General features: G+C 47.1%; 1 protein-coding gene across 1 annotated transcript; it reads right to left on the reverse strand.

Annotated features, from left to right (window-relative positions):
* Positions 1 to 867: 867 nt before the first annotated feature.
* Positions 868 to 18,303, reverse strand: LOC119448370 (carboxylesterase 3B-like). The gene is made up of 8 exons (XM_049665154.1): positions 18,047 to 18,303; positions 11,606 to 11,946; positions 10,796 to 11,102; positions 8,784 to 8,930; positions 6,618 to 6,837; positions 5,599 to 5,766; positions 4,692 to 5,029; positions 868 to 1,018 (listed from the first exon to the last, which is right to left on the reverse strand). Exons 1-8 carry the CDS (start codon positions 18,301 to 18,303, stop codon positions 868 to 870), a joined length of 1,929 nt encoding a protein of 642 aa, XP_049521111.1.
* Positions 18,304 to 20,408: the final 2,105 nt, after the last annotated feature.

Below are 20,408 nucleotides of genomic sequence, written 5' to 3' on the forward strand. Positions count from 1 at the left end.
CGAAAGCTGACGACGCATTATACCGCTACATCGGTACTAATGGCGCGCACGATGGACTGCGACAGCACGAGGACATTTATACGCGGCCGGACGTACAGCCGCCGGGGCAGTGGAATAGACAACGGGTCTCCACCCCGGGGAACGTCGGCACAGCGTCAGACGGGTTTGCACAGACAGCGATCGCAAATAATTAATGACGAGGTAAATCTCCGAGCGCCTAAATTATTCCTGTCAGGAAGGCGTCGAGATCGCCACTCGGTGAAGCTTGTCGACGCTGGCGAAAAGTAAAAGTGCTGGGTGCGCATACACCGGTGGTTTAACTCAAAGCAACTTGTATGCGAAAATGTCGACAGCCTTTCACACATGGTTTCACTACAGGGTGATGCATCAAAATGTCCGTGGTCAAAAAAGGCAAGGATGAAAAGCATTAGCCAAGCAGCAAGTGACCAGATAGTTCAATTGCTTTAAATGGTGACCCATTCATGATTGCAAGAGATAGGCTGGTTAAACGGCTTAAGTGGCCCGAAAATACACTGACGAAGGACAAGAATATCATATTACCGGTGGTAACTATACTGTTACTAGATGTGCAACGGTTTTGTCAGATATTAGGGTAAACCAGTGGTACGCCCGTTGCCTATATTTAAAAGGATCGGGCTCTAGCTAATAAGATCAACTTTTGCCCGAGTGCCTCGTATGCGTTAAGCTTCTCTGTAATCAGCATTGTAGAAACACACAAATTGGAGCAAAAGCATAGGGTTAGCGCTAAAGTCTTGAAAGCAGAGGCCTGTCAAGAAGCACGGAAAGATAAAAGGCAGTATAAAATACAAAAACGAGATAAGAAACGTGATACGGCGCCGGATCGTGCTAGAGCAACAGTCTAGGCTCGAGGAACTTGCAGCGTTCTTCTCGGCTGCTGTCGCCGAAGAGCGTCAGTCCATTCGGCCTGATGTGCACCACGGGAAACGCGTAGCCGGTGACGCGAGGCCACGGAGCGTTGTTCACGGTTGGGAGGCGGCTGGCGAGAAAAAAAGCGAGAGTGTATTACTTTTCGGAGCGCTGCGCGAACAAGGCTGGCATTGTGAAAAGGAGAATGTGCTTTCGGCAATGGTTCACGGATTTATGCAGAAACGTACGCTTCCTGTCTAAATCGCGTAAAGTACTCTTCACGCTCGAAGCGTCATTTCTGTAATGTTATTTCAAATGGCGCAGCTCTATGATACTTGAGATGCCACAAAATGTGTGTGCCGTAGAGCACTCGTAAATATTGGGCGAACTCGTAAATCTTGGTTATCTCCGGCGTGATTGTATAAGGCCTTATATGCCACAGCTGAAATATATACCGCATGTAAGATGTCGACAAAGCCAAGCCGATAGAGGGAGGGATATGATTCACGACTGGAAAATTGAACCGCAATCGTTTTCGAAAAAAAAAAAAAACACTACAAAAAGAGTGGACTCAGAAAATGGCAAAGTCCACTGACTATAGGTCCGAATGACTGAACCCTCGATGAAAGTTTAATTTGTTATTTGGAAGGGGTGTTCGAATTGTAAACTTTCTGATTTGAAGTAAGCTTGAATATTCTAGAGAAACTTTCTTCAAATATCAAATACTTTCTCATTTTATAAATTAGGTATTCAGGAAATGTGAAATTTGAGCTGAGCTCACTCCGGTCGAAAAAAAAAAAATAGATCGGCGGTTTTACGTGCTAGAACTAGGATATGAGTATGAGGCACCACGCTGTAGTGGGAGGCTCTGGATTAATTCTGACCACCTGGGGTTCTCAAACGTGCACCTAAATCTATATACACGAACGTTTTTGCACTTAACAAGCATTGAAATGTGGCAGCCACGGTCGGGGATTGCACCCGCCAGCTCGTACTTAAAGCAGCACAATGCCATAGTCGCTAAACCACCGTAAAATCATCAAGTGATATATATACATAGACACATACATGTGATGCTGTTCAATAAGACGTCGAAATAACTGAGCTGATTTTAAATGATAAACTGCTTTCAATTAGCTGGGCACCGCGACAATGACAAATGAAACAAAGAAACGGTGTGTTATTAGATGCAAGTACGGTGTTCGGATCACCGAAGGAGAGAAGTGTGATACTACAGCCTCGCAGATTGTTTCAAAAGGATGCAAACATGGTGAGATTGGCCAGACAATAAATTGAATAAACAAATTGCATATAGGCTACCTAAAGGCGAGCTATTCTGATTGAATGAGTGGAAATTCTTACGCAGAAGTTGTCTGCCCTATGCGTTCGCTCGGAAACTAACAAAAATAAATAAAGATGCATAAATAAATACCGCTGCGGAAGAACCGCAGCTATCCTGCAGCAGAATCATACTGAACAGTCCTCACATAAATCGTTAATTCTGTCTCCCTCAGGGCTCTAATGAGTGTTTTTATCCCTTATACCTTAGAAAGAAACGAATATTCTACTACTTCCTATAGTGAATTCTCGAATCGAATAAGAATCGAATAGCAGGTACTATTCGATTAGTATTGGATTGCAGAATTCACTGTTTGAAGTTGCATAATATTAGCAGCTACTATTCCATCCGCATTTGAAATTTCGAACATTCGCACATCCTATAGTATTTGGTAGGTGAAGAGTTATAAAAGAAACATGGTACTTTCAGCTTTGTTAGTTATTTAGGCGAATATTGCATCGGACATTGAAATTAGTGGGCCTTTGTCCATGAAACAGAATGGCAAAAAAGTAAAATATATATTCACAAAGAGTCAATGTGTATGGGAATGAAGGCACCTATAAAAAGAAATTGGTTCTATCAGTTTTCTTGCCACATAAAAATAAACATTACATTATTTGGTTATCAAGTAGAACTCCAGAATTCATTGTATAGAGGCTGTCCCAGCTATCATGCATCTCGTTCTTCAAAAAAAATAAAAATAAAAAAAAATTAAAAAAAACAGCACGAGCCATTCTACGCGAAGATAACCAAGGGCACCTTGTTCACAGTCGAGTAGAGTAGCCTCCAGTAATTTTTTTGCTGATGCCATTGAATTTAATAACAAATTTCAATAAACTGCGTTTTTAAATAATGCACTGAATGCCGTGCAGTCAATGAAGACTTTTTAGGAAATTGAAAGAAACTTAAAGCTGGCATGTTTTTCAACCAGGAACATTTTGCCCGATTATTTTTTCCGGCTGATAATGAAAGCACGCGAAAAATGAAAATTATCACGTGGCTAACCGTTCGCCCGCATCAAAAGGCAGCGCCCTCGACCAAGCTCCATAACAGTTAGTGGCGGAGCTGACGCTTTATCTGGCGCGTCCCGCCTGCGACAGCGTGGTGCCTTGGTGTTGATAAGGAATGAGTGCAGATAACTGGTGGTTGATGCGTCGTGGAACGAGTGCGCTCACACATTTATATCCTGCATACGTTTGTGATCGAGACCTGTTTAACGAACATACCAGTTTTGTTAAGGCTCATTCACACCGGCGACTGACAGTGGTCGCGCGACCAAGTTGGTCACAAAGCGACCAGTCGCAAATGGTCGCAAACGGTCGCTTTTCTCGAAAAGCGACCATTTTGGGCCAGTCGCTCAATGCTCTATTTTTCAGTCGCGCGACCGTGGTCGCAAACTTGCTCAACCAATCAGCGCCACACCGAAAGTGATGTGCACGTGTCGTCGTCCACGCCAAATGCAATGTCCGCGTCACGATATGCAGGCTACAGGCCGGTAATTGGTGTCTTGTCTTGTGATTCTGCGACGCAGCAGCTGCAGCAACTTGTCGAATGTACGCGGTCGCATTCGCTGGACCCAAAGGTGAACAGCGGGTGAACAGATTCGCTTTAATATTATGCACCGAATAACACGCAATGCAAACTAGGAAATTACAACTTGCTCTCGATAATACTTGTTGTCATGCGCACAAAGTTCGGGCAGGAGGCGGCTTGCGTGGCCGGTCACTTCACGCGAGCGGAGGCACGGGCGCACCCACGAGCGTCGAGTTTTCTTCGGAGGCTTCCGCGCTGCCACAGCTGACACCCCGGCGGAGTGTCAGCTGGGGCAGCACAGGGACGACGTCTTCCTGTTCGCTCGAATCAAAATCCAGCCATCGCTCGAACCAAAATCCATGGAAGTGCCCGCTAACTGCGTAGATCCCTAGAATTCTCGCTGAAGAACGAGAATGTCCGGGATTGCGACTTGCAGGTTGCGCTCAGCCGGGCTTGCCGGTGTGAACATCAGTCGCCTTCTGTCGCTTTTTGTTCGCGAGTCGCAAATGGTCGCGCGACCTCCTCAAGTCGCCCGGTGTGAATGAGCCTTTAATGTTTTGCTGTGTAGTCTTTTTCTCCGCATGTAAGCGCGTAAGTACCAATCTTTCACGAAATAAACATTCATTTGTTAGTAGACAGTAGCACTCTTGATGTATTCTCTTCCCTACGTCCTTGTCTTCTAGCAAAAACATTTTTCTTCTTGAATCAATATCAATAACTTGCTATTTCTCTTTTTATTAATAAGTATTTGTTCGCATGTCAACAGGGGGCGACGCGAAAAAGAAGAGTTTGCATTACGTGCGCCTGGATATACTGGAAATATCTGCTTGTCTTCAAAGCCTTCGGCGGTCTTTTTAAGCGAAAACATGACGATGAGTCCCAAAAAGCCAAACCCGTTGCTGCCTGCTTTCGCCGCAGTGTGAATGCATACCCGGTGGTGGCGAATGACGCCCATATATAGATGAGGGTGGCGCTAAGCTTGAACTTGTCGCTGACGTCCGAGTCGGATGGTTCATCGGGAAGAAACGTTCCCAGAGCCCGCCGTAAGTCTTCGTCCAGTTCCCGCCATCGTTCGAGGTCCGTGGCTGCCGCAACGGCCTTTGCCGATCGCTCGGGACGGGGCAGCACGAAGCTGCTGACACGGTTGAATTTCTGGGACAGGAACTGGCCGTAGAAGCGCGCGGGACACGCGTGGAGCACGTCACTCAGCATTATGGTGTCTGCATCGTCCTCATCGACAGCTGGGCGTGTCAACCCCGTCTGCGCCGCCTGGTTAAACGGCAAATTTCAAAGCTTCCATGTTTTGCGGCAAACAACCGAGAAGAACGGCATGGGTAGTGCTCACGTCTAAGCAAGAATGTAGGCATGCAAGGAATGTACACACATCTTCAACGTGTACAGGCAACACCACCACGTGAACGTCGTTATCACTGCGTGCGCCAGCTAAACTTTTACTGGCCGTGCTAATGAAAGTCGCCAACTAGCGTAACAACTCCTTCCTGAATGCGTACAGAACCTCTTCTGTCTAATATGCAGTTTTACAGAGAACTGCACCTTTCATATCGCTACAGCCCCATAACACAGAAGGTCCGGAGAATATCTTATAGAGAATATCTTTGGACAACAGTGTTGCTTTCATATCGTCACTGACTGTTTAAAAAGATCATGCGGGTTACTATTTCGCGCGACGAGTCTTCGGAATGTGTTCCCAGCTTCTCTACTACGCGATATACGAGCATCAGATGTCAAGTTGGTTGGAAACCTCATGTTGAACGAGCTAGCAAGGCAGGAACAAAGAGCTATTGCTACCAGCATACCAAATGTATTATCTGTGGTACCTTTTGGTAGTAGCGGATTATCTCCGTCGGTGATTCTACGCCCAGAAGGGTGAGGAAAGCCGTGGACAAGTGCAGTTGCTCTGTTTGCGCAAAGTCAGGCCTCAGCGTGTCTGCGAGGTTGTAGAGGTCGCCATCCGTGTGGCCGACAAGCAGGTCGATGCGGTTGGGCTGCAGGTAGACATCGAAGAATTCAGTGAGGAGAATGAGAACAACGAAAACAATTACCTAACTCCTTATGGCACAAATTTTGTTCTTGAATTAAGCTTCAATATACTCTGTCATTTGGATTAAAAAAGAAATGGCAAGCACGAAAAAAAAATGCCGGAGTAGTTTCTTTAGATGTATCGAAGTCGCTTCTCAAAACGTTGACTGACTTGTCAAGGTTTTATTTTGTTTTCATAGCACGACAAAACACTAAGGGCAAGAAATTATAAACAGTGGATGTCATCAGAGCCAACGTTTTGACATGGGTTCTTGTCTTAGTCAAGGATGAAGACAAGCCCCTATGTCGAACCATTGGCTCCAGAGAAATTCACTTTCATTTTATTAATTCATTTCGTGTTTTATTACACAATTACACAAGAAAACTAATGGTTAAGGTCTAAAGGCACACACCTGAACCTGGAAGAGTACTTTATCTCAGTACAATAAGTATTCTAAACGACATCAGTGACATGCTGACATGCATTGTATACAAAAGTTTGAATGTTATTGTATAAATCAACACTGAAGAAATTATACATGTCAATAAACATAATACATGTGTTAAAATTCTTGTTCAACTGCTGTTGATCACTTCAAGTCTCGAATTCACGTTGTACTGTAAACTTCTGTCTTAAGGACAGAAAAGGCACACAGTACATGCTCTGCTTATCAATTGACCATTAGTTAGCGTTATGCTAACTCTTCTCTTCTTTCAGTTATGCCGAAGCGGATTGAACAAGAACACTGGAAACGTGGATAATTTTGTTCTTGAAATCACACGCATTCCAGTAACGTACGCCGAATGAGCGACGTACGCTGGTTATGTCCTTGCGGTCGTAGGGCGGAAAACGCATCAGAGTTTGGTTGTAGGATGGAAAGAAGATCGGCCTTCCACGTGCACCACTTTGCACGACTTGCGCTGCACTGGCGTTCCGTATGCAGTCCAAAACAGAACGCGTTTTGTTGGAGTCGCAGCTTAGCCGTTCAGCCAAGGTCGCCAGATTAGCCTTGGCGTTGATGGTGTTGTCGAAGTACCTGCGAACAAAGTTTCACTGCTGTAAAGTCACGTATACCTACTTCGTTTCACCGACGAAGCACTGAAATTGTTGGTAGGTCGGGCAACTCACTTTTACATTTTGAGATAGTTGTGAACGCAAGCTGTTGTACGGAAACAATAGCGCGGTTTGGCAACTGAATTAATTTTCTCTTCAGTGGCGTGGCCATCACAAGCCAGTAAATTCTTGGCTGTACTCTTGCATTGGGTTTTACTTTAAACGAATTGACAGTAGCACTGGCTATATCTTCGCGTGAAAAAAATAAAGAACAATACAAGTTACCGAGATATACAAGTCTATCTTAAGTCTCGAATTCGCGTAGCGGAGTATAAGAATGCCGTGAAGAGTGGCGCAGCGAAACCGGAAAAAGGTGCAGATCCCAAGTGGGAATCGATGTTATTCGAAGCAGTTTGCAGGTAGCTGGCTGTTCAGCATCGTTTGGGTGTCCGCAAAGCGTTCAGCAAAGCGTTACCAGGTAGAAAAAAAGGCGGGAGAACGGGGACCGATAACGGAGATGGTGCATTCTGTCAGTCTCCAAGCGCTAGCTGACACGAGAGAAGAATGTGAGAAACTGGCACATGACGCGCGCACCAAACGTCACAGAAGAGTTAGTCGACTTTGCCAAGAGAGGAGTATGCGCGCGAGTGTGGCTTAATGGTAAGAGTATGGGGCTACTGTGCTCGAAGACAGAGGTTCGATCCCCGCATCAGTGACGCATTTCTTTAATTTTGGTAAACAAGCCCGAACCGAGGTGGGACAGGAACCACAACTTAGCGGGGAAGAGGCCGCCGATTGGAGCAAAATACAGACCGGGGTATTCCCCCATCTAAAAATGCTAAACGCCATGTATCCCACTCGCTATAGGGCCAAGTGCCCTTGGTGCGGTGGCATACCTACCCTAATACGTGTAACCTGGGAGTGCGCTAAGCACCCTGATAGACCAACTAACAATATCACAATGAAGCAGTGGGAAGCACAGCTCGCCCGTTCCGACTTGGCAGGACGAAAGTCCTTAATTAGCCAAGTCAGGCAGGCGGCAGAGGCAGTGGGCACCTGGACTAAGGGGCTCCGCGACCACCGCTCCTGAAAACGTTTGCCAGTCAAATAAAGTTTCTCTCTCTCTCTCTCTCTCTCTCTCTCTATATATATATATATATATATATATATATATATATATATATATTGCTCATGATTAACAAATATCGAGCTCCTCGGTTTCCCTTCTTTCGTTCATTCATAGCGAGGGTATCGAATCTGACAGCTTTTAAGTCATTAGGCAGCATACGTGGGTTTTGTAGCCACGAGCCTGCTGTCCTAAGTTCACGCCTGACGTGACGCCATCAGGCAGAAAAAAAAAAGGAAAACGATGTTCAACATCCACCCACCATGGCTCTGAGTGGCGCTGGCTAGCACTTCCAGGGTTAGATCTAGAAAACGTAAAAACCCAAGTTAGTAGACGGATTGATGACCGTCGTCGTAGCACACTTGGTAGTGCAACCACGCGTAAGGCGGATGTTGTGGGTTCGGCTCCCACCGGCGACATGTTATCTTTTCGTGCACTATTATTTCTTTTTTCTTTATTATTGTGTACATCTCATTTCAACCACAGTTAATGACTCCGATGCTTTCCTTGACTTCATTGTCTGTTGGCTTTATGTGGTCATGATTAACAAATTTCGAGTACCTCGGCTTCCGTCATCCTTCTTTCTAATATATCAGTGAAGTAAAGAGTAACCGGAGCCGGCACAGAAGTAGTTCAAAAAATAGAAGCACGTAGCACGTGCTTCTATTTTTTGAACTATATATATATATATATATATATATATATATATATATATATATAATATACAGATGAGTGCGGTAACAATACAAAAAGAAGTGAGCGAGACGTCAGTGAAACGTGTATTTTTATCCATCGTATAGTACCTCGTGAATGGTGTCTCGTTGATGAGAATGGCCCTGCTGACGCTAAAGACTTCCTGGTTGTGCAGCAGGTAGCCGACCGCAGACGCCCCGGCGTTATGACCCAAAGCGACTATGTTCGCCGCATCGCCGCAGAAATAAGGCGCGTATCTGTAAGCAGTAATGGAATGGGGTGATAAGCTCGAGCTTAGGTAGGCGCTAAAGCCTTTGCTGGCACATATCTTGTTTCTTATATATTCGCAGGTGGATAACTAAGAGCAACAATGGTTTCATCACGTACTGCTTTTCTTAAGAAGTTGGAGAGAAGTAGTCCGGGCAATAAAATGGTGCTCAGCCTAACTGAGCTCCATGTGAGCAGCAAACGTTGACACAGACAGCAAAGGACGATATATGTAGTTGTCCCCGCTTCTATAATGTTCTCTGAAAAGCGTCATACGTAGTCACCTGCGTTAAGGTCGCCTGTATAAAGCTGAGACGAAGGGACCGATGGGCTAAGTGGCGCCCCCCCCCCCCCCCCCCCCCCCTCGATTGCCTGGAAGCTTGAATGAAACGTACCGACTGGTCTACGAGAGCTGAGTTTTTAAACATTTACGCATTACACTGGAGATCGATGTATAGTTCAATCAGGCACAATCCTTATCGATTTTATTTAATGCCATGTATGCTAAGAGTCACTTGGAGTTTTGTAAACAAGAAGTTGCCCTAATAACCTCGCATTGCGAGGAAGATCAGGTCGCGTGTAATTGCTAGATTCCAAAGTCAAAGTTTATCTGACATCACACGTACAGATATACATGATACGATGTCAGAGACACAGACAAAAAGCTTTAAAAATTGGCTTAACGAAGGTCCGTGCCCTGTGGATAACTCTTATTCCCGAGATCCGTACAGCTCTCATTAAGTACAAATCTCTGCCTGCAATCAGCCTTCGTACATCGGTTAGAATGCTAGAAGACAGGCCGCTCAACTCCTGACTTTGCTACCTCGTCTTAAAACATACTGAAGCGCCTACTGCGATTTCAGATATCTATAACTGTTCTGTGCAACCGACTGAAAGTCAGGGGTGTGTTTGCGCCTACGAGGTCTGTCGTGTTGTTTTTTCTTGTTTACTACCCCTTCGCACTTTATCCCGTATGCAGAGTTCAAGTGTGCCACTACAAACGGTTTAGAACACGACCTTTGATGTCCTCTTGACCACTACCTACATTGTTGGTGAAATAGGCACTCGCGCAAGGGCGCTGTGTTTCGCCTATCATTCTTGTGCACATACCCTTGTTTTCCTAAGTGCTTCCCACATGTCCGCTTGTACATCATCGTCGTCGTCATCATCATCATCATCGTCATCATCATCACCTCTTTGTGTCCACTGCAGGACGAAGGCCTCTCCCCGGGATTTCCAATTACCCCTGTGTTGCGCTAGCTGATTCCAACTTGCGCCTGTAAATTTCCTAATTTCATCACCCTCACTAGTTTTTTTCTTCGTCTTCCACTGCGCTTCCCTTTCCTTGGCACCCATTCTGTAACTCTAACGGTCCGTCGGTTATATACCCTACGCATTAAATGGCCTGCCCAGCTCCATTCTTTTCTCTTAATGTCAACTAGAACATCGGCTATCCCCCCTAGCTCTCTGATCCACACCGCTCTCTTCCTGTCTCTTAACGTTACGCGTAACATTTGTCGTTCCATTACTCTTTGCTGTGGTCCTTAACTTGTACTCACGCTCCTTTGTTAACCTGCAAGTTCCTGCCCCATATGTTTGCACCGGTATAATGCAATGATAGTACATTTTCTTCTCAACGACAGTGGTAAGCTCCCAGTAAGTATTTGGTGATGCCTACCGCATGCACCGCTTGTACGATTATCCCTAAATAAGTGCGCTTCGCTCTTTCCTTCGGCAGTCACTAGCAAAGGTGCAATCCACGCAATAGCCAAACGGACTTGGCCTCGGTAAACCTCTTCGGGTATAGCTCTCTCTCTCTCGTTGCTGTGCGCAAGGGTATCGTCCGTATACGCACGTTCTAGTCCAATTCAGCGCTACGACGAGGTCCGAGAGGCCCACGTTGCCCGGCGCTTCGGGCGGTGCGTTGAGGAATCCCATGGCTCCGAGCCGGTAGTGCGGCGCCACGACCACGACGTCTCCGAGCGCAGCGAGGCAACGGCCTTCGTTTTCGGCGTGCGACATCTGGAAGAAGTGACCGTGCACCACGAAGAGCACCGCTCGCGGGCCGGCTTCGCAGCCACCTGGCGGCTTCCAGATGCTCAGCGTGAGACAGTCCTCGCGTCCCTGATGCGGATCCGAATCGACCTTTTCCCTTTCGCCGCCTGCGATACGTATGCGCAAGCAAGCGAGGAAGCAAAATTACTGTCACGTGCCCGAAGATGGAAACAAATAATGCTGTGAATGAAGCTGGCAGTTCGGACATTATTTTGAAAGCACGCCACTTGAGAACCACGGCGTCACAAACCCGTTAGGGCGACGCCCATCAATAATGCGGTAATGTGTATTAGTTCACTAATAGAAGATAGCGCCACTACTAATTTTAGGTATCTACTATTATAAGAGATCGGAAATCCTAGCGTTGGTAGCTTCGAAAGCGTGGGAAACAGTACAAAAAACGTGGACAGAGACTAGAAATACATGACACCGTAGCACACCTTCTAAGAGCGAACTATAACCTCGAAACCTTTAGCGATCTTGTGGTAGCTCTTGCACGCATATATTTACCAAGAAAGGTTGATCGTTTTTGAAGACCCACATTCATAGCGACCTATAACAGCAAGCAATTGCGAGCGCCACTCTCGTCTTGAGAAGGAAGAACGCTCACCGGTGCGAGGCCTTATTGTCTTGTTGCCCTGGAGGCAAGGCGCTGGTGGGCGAGTGCCATCGTAGAGGGAATGGGCACCGCCGTCGGTAGCTGCGACGGCCTCGCGGAAGCGTAGGTCACCCACTGGCGGCTGGGCGAATGGCACGCCACGAAAGGCGTACACTAGGCGTCCCCTGCAGCTCATGACAGAGCCAAGCACGGTGCCAAACGGGCCGTGGATGAGCAGGTCGTCTTTCTTGGGCGACAGGTAGCGGAGTAGGAGAACCGTGGTCACGGCCAGCGTCAGGATGGAAGCCACGACGTAAACCAGACAGGCCGTCATGCTCCCGTGGAGTGATCCACTGTTTGTGATCGAGCATTTGTCTCATCGTCGTGACTGTTCCGGTAGCATTCTACTGCCGTCTGTTCACGACAAATATGCACCACTGCTAGAGTCGTTAAGTTGAGTGGTTGTATAACCAGGATGTTGCTGAGGTGCAATAACAATAGCGCCATAATATTTCTACCTTGAGCTATTCTTTGATGCTCGTGCCAGTCAAGCACAGTCAAGCAGAGTTTTGGTAAGGTTATACAGACTGCAACATACACTGCAAATTATTTGGGACACCTGCTAAATCGTCATACCCCTTGTACAAGTGACATTTTTCAGTAATCTTCCGTACGATATCACTGATGTGAATCTGAGGCTATAGGCAAAAAAAAAAAAAAGAATAACTGAAAAAAGATGCAGGAGATCATGAGGCTTTCCAAAATTACAGCCCGATTTCCAGCAAGGATCTTTTTTTTTCTACCAGATGTATTCATTTTAAATAACGCTTGTATAACGCTTTCGAGGGCATATTAAATTAATTGCGAAGCTGATTAAAACCCTTTCTGTACCGCTGATGAGTATAGTCGTCATGGGGAAAAGTATTCTACATGTGAACAGATGATGATCCCATCCGTAAAATTGTTTGTATAGTTGTGGTTTTTGACACTAGATGACCTGCACGTAATCTTTCTCATAATTTTTCGCTGCTTGAACGCTTGCACTGATACCTGGCTTGCCTGCACGTCTAATCTCACGGAAGCTTGGTATAACTTTTGTTATTTCCTGCGGCATGGAAAGGATTAAGCCAGACATTGTAAATTTTGTATGAACATCAACCATAATGTGCCGCCCATTTCCACCAACTGTATAATAGGTGTACTGCATCAGAATGGAGAACTGGGTGAGTAGGTGAACCGTTTTTTGTATGGTGGCAGCGCTGCTGGGACGACTGGAGAAACATATCCTGGACATGTCCTGGACAAGGACTTTTCTCAGTCCTTGTCCCAGCATCGCTGCTACCATAAATATGATAAAAGTGCCTTTCTCACTTTGCCTCAGTGTGCAAAACATATACGTCGATTGTAAAACACACGTAAAACCCTTCGAGGTGCCTGTAAATATACTTTACTGCGGAGGCTCTCATTATACCAGACACTTCACTCTGCCAGCAGTTGACCTATGTCATGGTCCGACAGTTTAACGACAGTTTTTTAAGCTGTCACAAAACTGTTCTGCTACCGTATGTTTACTTCATGCTAATGAGTTTAGGCTTAGTTGCGCAGATGATGCACAGTCACTCCACATCACATTCCTCTTTTACAAAAGCCACAAATTCATCGGGCAGCAATGCTTAGAAATCATTAATCTTGAATGCCTCAATGTGCACGACTACACGCGTGCTATAATGTACACACAACTTTCGTGTTGAACAGATAATTGGGTAGATGACCCAGTAATGTTTATATAAAGATGCATAAATGTTTCAAAAATATTTCGGCATTTGATCGAATAAAACAAGCGTGACGCAACACGGAATCCCATTCAACAACAATTTGCTGCGATATCATACTTTCAACGCAGAGGCCTGTTGATGCTAACTGTAGTGACAGAAAGTTGTCAGTGCGGTGAGCATGTCATTCCTCGTGTATTAACACGAAAGTGATTTATGCCGGGGTCCACCAAGACTTTACTGACGTATTTCCGTCACGGAAATACGTCACACGAACATACACGAACATAATACAAAGAAAGAAACCAGAAGAAAAAGTTCCACAAACATGCAAAATTTGGAAATCGAACCCACGACCTCTCGGTTCGCGACGATAGATCGCCGAGCGTTTAACCCATTGCGCCACAAACGCATTTGCAGAGAGCTACACAGACGCGCCTTATATATCTAACACTCCTCCGTGTACCCGCGCTCTTGCTCGGGGCGGTGCCGCCGCCTACGAGCAGAAAAGAGAAGTACTGCATTATGACACTAACGCGCACCGACAGTGAACGCTTCGGTGGTCTCAGCACTACGACGCCTCGATGCCAGCATTCGAAGGGACGCTGGCATCAAGAAGCACTACCAACGCGTTGGTAGGTGGCGTTCACCGTACTCAGCACAGCGGAGCGTGGCCTCCGCAATTAGCTCTGAAAATGTTTCTGAAGTTGATCGCGGAGGCTGCAATTACGACGCGCTGTACGCGCTGATTTGACTCGGTGACGATTCAGTTACGTGCTTTGTCTTGCGCGTTGTATTAGTGTGTCAGTTACGTGCTTCGTCTTTCGCGTTGTGCTAGCGTGTGCAGCGTAGTGCAGCTTCCATATGCACGACGGTTGCTCATGGTCATCGACGTTGGTAGTCGTGATGGAGGAGACGTGCCACCAGGCGTCAGCGTGGGTGCATCAACGCCTAAGGGCGCTTTAGCCACAAAACACCAATAGACATTATATATCAATGTGCAATAAACATTACACTACTTCTGTGAAGACACGTTTCACTTTCGTGTTCTATACCGATTCCTATATAAGAGGGATCAACCACATTTTTATATACGGCTCGCGTTGGCACAGTGAACCGCGAGATGACGGTGTCAGACATCGATGCATGTATATGGCTGTAAATGGGTGAAAGAATGTATAAATGGGCCCGGCTCTTATGCATGGAGTGCTCTAGCGAAGTGTACGCAGCAGGTTTCGATCTTCAAGAACTCATTAAGCAGTTCTGGGGCGTGTTTTCAATTAATTTAATTTTCAATTTTACGGACGCTCGAGGCGTGTTCCCGCCGTCGCCGCCATCGTTGTCGTGCTGTCCCGCTAACGGCGCACGCGTTACTCGCACGCAGTGGGCGTTTGGCTGCAATAACGACGAAGCGAAGTGGACGCACGGTTAACGCTGCGCTCAATCACTTGGGTAGAAGAGCAAGGGCAGCGTTCTGCCTTCCGCTGCTGACATGAGGGTTGCGCTCACGCACTCTACACGCACACTACGTTCCTGCTGAGCTGCTGTGTGTATACTCTGGTCTGAGCAGTACGCGCCAAGCTAACGTTACCTAACATTTAACCAGGCGACGACTAACGCCGATGGTTCCCCGTTGGTCTCATTTCGCGCACCGTCGAGGTGAAATGCCTGCAACGCCGCTGGCGGCGCTCATCATGCCTAAAGGCCCATGATATTTTTGCTTTTTTTTTACATTGAAGCTGTTCATGCGGACCTTGCGTCGTGGTTGGCGTTGCGCTAAAAAGGGGCCAAGTGACCTAGCGGAAGAGGAGAGGAAAAGATCTCAACAAGGGGAAAGGGGTTGCAGTGACCCCTTTTCCCCTATGAGAATGCTGTGAGAGGGTGCAGATGAAAAGGAGAATGGGGAGGGGGGTTGACTAAGTCGCGCCGTCCAATATTCGCGTTGGAAGGGAAGACCGTGAGGCGCGCCAATCAATGGCGGTGTACGAAAAAGTAGGTCAACAGAGGAGTGGGTTGTGAGAGGAGTTCGCGTTAGCGTTGGTTGCATATACGGAGCTTTGGTCAAATACTCTTGCCTGGGAACGTCGTAGAAAAAAACTCCCGTTTAAGGGGACGCTAGCACAAACGCGTTGGAAACGTGCAGTACTTTCTAGTAAGGGGGAGCGGCCACAGCGTCTTACGCAGCCATTTACATATGCCGGAACGTGCACCGCGTTTGCCGACGCCATCACATGACTGCTGAGAGAGTATACCCCCCGTATTCATAAACGCTCCTCGACTTGAACTTGACTTGCCACCGCTTTGGGCAGCGCGCTCGAAACGCGTTGAAGGTAAGGTGGAGAGGCCACAGCGTCTTACACCAGCTTCTTACACGGGCCGTAACGCGCTAGCACAAATGCGTTAGAAACGCGCTAGAAACGCGGCCTTTCGTTAATGTTGGGTATTTATAACCATCGTGGTGCGTTTGTCCATGTCCGCTTCGTGGCGTAGTGGGCTAACGCCGCGCGCTCGGAAGCGAGGGGTCCCTGGTTCGATTCCGCGCTACGGACACAACTTCGGAATTTTTTTCTCATTTTTCTTAGACTGGTTACACACTACTACTACTACTACGACGGGGACGGAACGGGTGCCGCCATGAGGAGCTTCGCCCCTAAAAAGAAAGCGTGAGGAACGCGCTAGGAACGTCGTGACCCGTGGGCGCCGACACGTCCCATCTCCCACAAGCAACGCCGTTCGGGCCAGCCAAGCAGCCGCGAATGCACAGCTTCGCTGTTCGACCATCTTCGGAGTGGAAGGGACGGTGATTTTTTCAAAAGAGCACGAAATCTAGGGACTTAATCACGCCAGCATTGTGAGACGCCTGGTATCTGCTTAGACAGTGTTCCTTCTGTCCAGCAGCAGTTGCCTTTCGTGCTGCGTCGCGCCAGCATGTCGAACTACGTATTGATAGAACACCGTCCGAGGAGTTCCAGCACAGCTGTAACCCGGCCTCGGCCCTGAATGTTTTCCTTTAGGCAGGTATTTTATTGCTCGACATATTTAGCGTGAAGAAGCTCTCAGGAGCATGATACAAAAAGAAAATTTTTAATTTTACAATTTTTAGCAAAGTTAAGGATATGGTGTCAAATGACGCCACCAGGGCTCAAATGATGTGAATCAGCACGTGATTTATTCTTTGATGAACGTGCAACTTCCTTATATTTTATAATGCAGGGACTGAGAAAGTTGGATTTTATTGCCGTCAAACGTTATGTGGGCTCTTGAAATGTTCAAACATGGAAGTATAACTGTACCAATTAAAAGAAGCTTATCAAGGTGCTGAGACTTCCTGTTCGAAACTTCGAAGTCACAGTTCGCACTGAGTTCTTTATATTCGTAGGCCAATCTCTTCGAAGCGATCTTCGGTTTCTTTCTCATCTTGCGAAAAGGTTGGACACAAGAGTTCAATGTCTTCATTGTTTTTGTTGATGAATAATCTACGTGCACCTCAATGTCATATGAAGGTTTATTACATTTTCAGCTAAATAACAGTCCCGAACGTGTAAGTACGCCGAAAAACAACAAAAATGACCACTCTGCTTCCAGAAAACGCTTCGGTAAACATATAAAAAAAATTGACTGCTCCCAATCAGTTTTACCATCACTGAGCCCTGGTGGCGTCAAATTACCACAGCGCAAAATTAGCTATTATATGAGTCGCGAAAATAACTTTGCTGATATTTTTTTGAGCGACTATTCAACGTATCTTTATTGTACAAAAAATTATGAAGCCAGATGCCCGAGTTGTTTGGCGCTGACGACGTCCTAAAGTGAAACGAAGAGTATTACTGCACTATTGATTTTCCTAATTTCATTTTTCTGCAAAACAATGATTGTCTTGCACTATTCGACCTAAACTTCAGGCGATTGCGCCAGCACTTTGCTGGCTGCACGTCGAAAGCTTAACTTTTTCTATTTACTTTGTTTCATGAATTGTGTGGGACGTTTTCTGTAATGTCACCACGTGAATCCACCAGGGCTGAAAGGGAGTAAACCTTGTTATGCGGTCAATAGGGTTCGCCCTCCCGAGCTTAACTGCCAATATACTTTTTGCGATTCCCACCACGTTGGACTTCTATACCGAAAGCAGGACATCTAACCGTTACTAAACCGGAAACCGAAAACCGGGATAAAGTGTTATTTCGTCGCGAACCGGAAATGAACCGAAACGTTACAATTCTTTTTCACTCCGGAGAAAAACCGAGAAGAAAAAAAAATACAATTTCATTCGATGTGGGCCACCTTCTCTGAAGCTTTTCGCCCATGCATTGCCGGAACTTAATGCTCAACTATAGTATATCATACCTCTTTGCAAAAGCACACGAGCTTGTCGTGATTTTACAACTGACAGTACCGCTAGCACTTTATGCAGTAAAATGCGGCACTCACGCTGTTTATATTACTTGCCTCATTTTATTTCACCTTCTGCCTTTCTCCGTTAGCGCAGTGTGCAATGTTTCCAACATGAAATTGCTCAGTGACACGCTTAACGGAACACTGCGTACTTAGCGCAATGGCGTCTTTATCGTTCTTGTATACGAATCGGCACATTGTCGTGTTTCCTACTATGTAAGCCATATTGCCTCGCGTTGCACAGACCTTCCGGTGTGAATAAGTACCAAGTGAACAAGAGCGCTCGTACCGGCGTGTTTCTTCGGTCGCCTTGTGCCTGTAGAAGCTCCAGAATGTCTGTAAGGAGGCAGACTGCATGAAGTTTCCGTGCGGGGTGCCCGTGTCAACCACCGTGGGCATCGCCGAGCTGGCGGGAACTGGCGGTCTATCGCATGCCTCCTCCTGTAAGTAGCGACGCTGGAGGATCGCCTTTGCGGCGGCCACCTCAGGGTCCGTGTTATTCAGTTTCTCGGACAGCTCCGGTGGAATCGAACCGGCGCGATGCATTCTCTCTTCTTCTCTGAGCCAGTGCAGGTCGCGTGCTTACGGCGCATGTTATTGCCGTAATCTTCTTTGTCCTTCATTACCCTTTGAGCGTGCCGGCTTTGTACATCCCAGCGCATCGTTTGCCCCGTTCCGAATTGTGCTAATCTAATGCTGGAACTTTTTTTTTTCGAACCTAAGGTATATAGTATATGTGCCAGTAACTCCAAGGCTCTACCTCTACCTACCTTGACGGCTGCTAAACTCCCCATATGACGTTTTCGTGGATGCAAAGAAAACAACAGTTCGTTTTTTAGACTTTGAATATGTTTGAATATGTTTGAGTATGTTTGAAAAACTTCTTGGAGTACGCTTAAGCTCCTTTGAGACTGGAGCGTGATAGCGTTATTGGACGCCGTTGACGCCGACACCGACATCGTATTTTCTCCGACATCGGGCCTGATCAAAATTTAGAAAGGCTCGGGCTTCAACATTCCCTTCAATGTTGCCTAGAACCAAAGTAAACACCATCAGAACTGGAGGACGCTTAAGCTTCGCCTTCAAGCGTGGAACGCGATAACATTTAAAGATCCCTGGCTGCTTGTCAGGCTCCTTTCTCGTATATTCAAATTACAATCCGACGCTATCACATCTGTAGGTTGTGGTTAAGTCGTACGTTACGATTTTTTTGACGGATTTTAGTTTGAGAAATTCAATTTTTGTTCACTAACGCATTGCGCCACGCGAAGGCCCACCCGGTCGCGTATTTCCATTTGCTAGTAGGTACAGCGTTTGACCGCTGGCGCCTCGCTGCGCCGCTCGCGCGTACCATGTTTCGAGCCGCCGCCGTTGGAACGGAGGAGGCGTTGGGCTGGGCTGGTGGTGACTTAGCCTGCTGTTGGGATCGGTGGTATTATAAACGCATCACTGTTTTGATGTTCCAAATATAATCTCACTATCAGGGAGGGAGCAGTCTACCTGACTGGAGCAGTATTTTTTTATTTGGGGTGTTGCTACGCTGCGCTCCGCAACACCCCAACGACCGCCGCTTCGCGTCGGGGCCCGGCACCACGGCTGCCGCCGTGGCGCCGGGGTTCAAGCGACCGCGCTGGCAAACAGTGAGAGAAAAAAAGGGAAAAGCGTGATATTAAAAAAAGAATTTAGTTAGAGCGGGTTTCGAACCCGCGAACGCAAGGTCCCGAAGCGAGCGCCGTAACCACTCAGCCATACAGCCACGCTTCCAAAGGTTGCATTCGTGCAAACCATATCATTGCGTTCGAGCGCCCTCGGTGAACGGAACCACCTACAAACGCGGTACGTGCGAGCGGCGCAGCGTGGCGCCAGCGGTCAAACGCTGTACCTACTAGCAAATGTAGTGTTGCCACCCGGTCGGGGTGGTTCGGGATGATGTGGTTTGGCAGAATTATTTCCACCAGACGAAGATGCCGGATTTTCTGCGACACTGGGCCCTTAACGCTGTCGCGTTAGTAATATTTATGCACAAGGAGGCTCGGCAATGCGTAGTTGTCCTTCTGGAACTAGAGCTAAGATGATCCGCCGTGGTAGCCCAGTGGCTATGGCCCTGCGTTGCTGAGCTTGGGGTTGCGGGATCAATCCCTGCCGCAGAGGCTGCATCCTCAAGGGGGCGGAGGGAATAAATAGAACACGAAATTGAAACGTGTCTTCACAGAAGTAGTGTAATGTTTATTGCACATTGATATATAATGTCTATTGGTGTTTTGTGGCTAAAGCGCCCTTAGGCGTTGATGCACCCACGCTGACGCCTGGTGGCACGTCTCCTCCATCACGACTACCAACGTCGATGACCATGAGCAACCGTCGTGCATATGGAAGCTGCACTACGCTGCACACGCTAGCACAACGCGAAAGACGAAGCACGTAACTGACACACTAATACAACGCGCAAGACAAAGCACATAACTGAATCGTCACCGAGTCAAATCAGCGCGTACAGCGCGTCGTAATTGCAGCCTCCGCGATCAACTTCAGAAACATTTTCAGAGCTAATTGCGGAGGCCACGCTCCGCTGTGCTGAGTACGGTGAACGCCACCTAGGTGGCGTTGGTAGTGCTTCTTGATGCCAGCGTCCCTTCGAATGCTGGCATCGA

Source organism: Dermacentor silvarum, chromosome 4, assembly GCF_013339745.2.
Source record: "Dermacentor silvarum isolate Dsil-2018 chromosome 4, BIME_Dsil_1.4, whole genome shotgun sequence".
Lineage (NCBI taxonomy): Eukaryota > Metazoa > Arthropoda > Arachnida > Ixodida > Ixodidae > Dermacentor > Dermacentor silvarum.

Excerpts from the sequence above, each read along its gene's own strand:
- LOC119448370 (XM_049665154.1), bottom strand. The coding sequence starts at position 18,303 with ATGCATCGCGCCGGTTCGATTCCACCGGAGCTGTCCGAGAAACTGAAT. Across the intron at positions 11,103-11,605 it reads GACAATAAGGCCTCGCACCG|GCGGCGAAAGGGAAAAGGTC; the intron begins GTGAGCGTTCTT and ends TACGTATCGCAG. Across the intron at positions 5,030-5,598 it reads TAATCCGCTACTACCAAAAG|GCGGCGCAGACGGGGTTGAC; the intron begins GTACCACAGATA and ends CCGTTTAACCAG.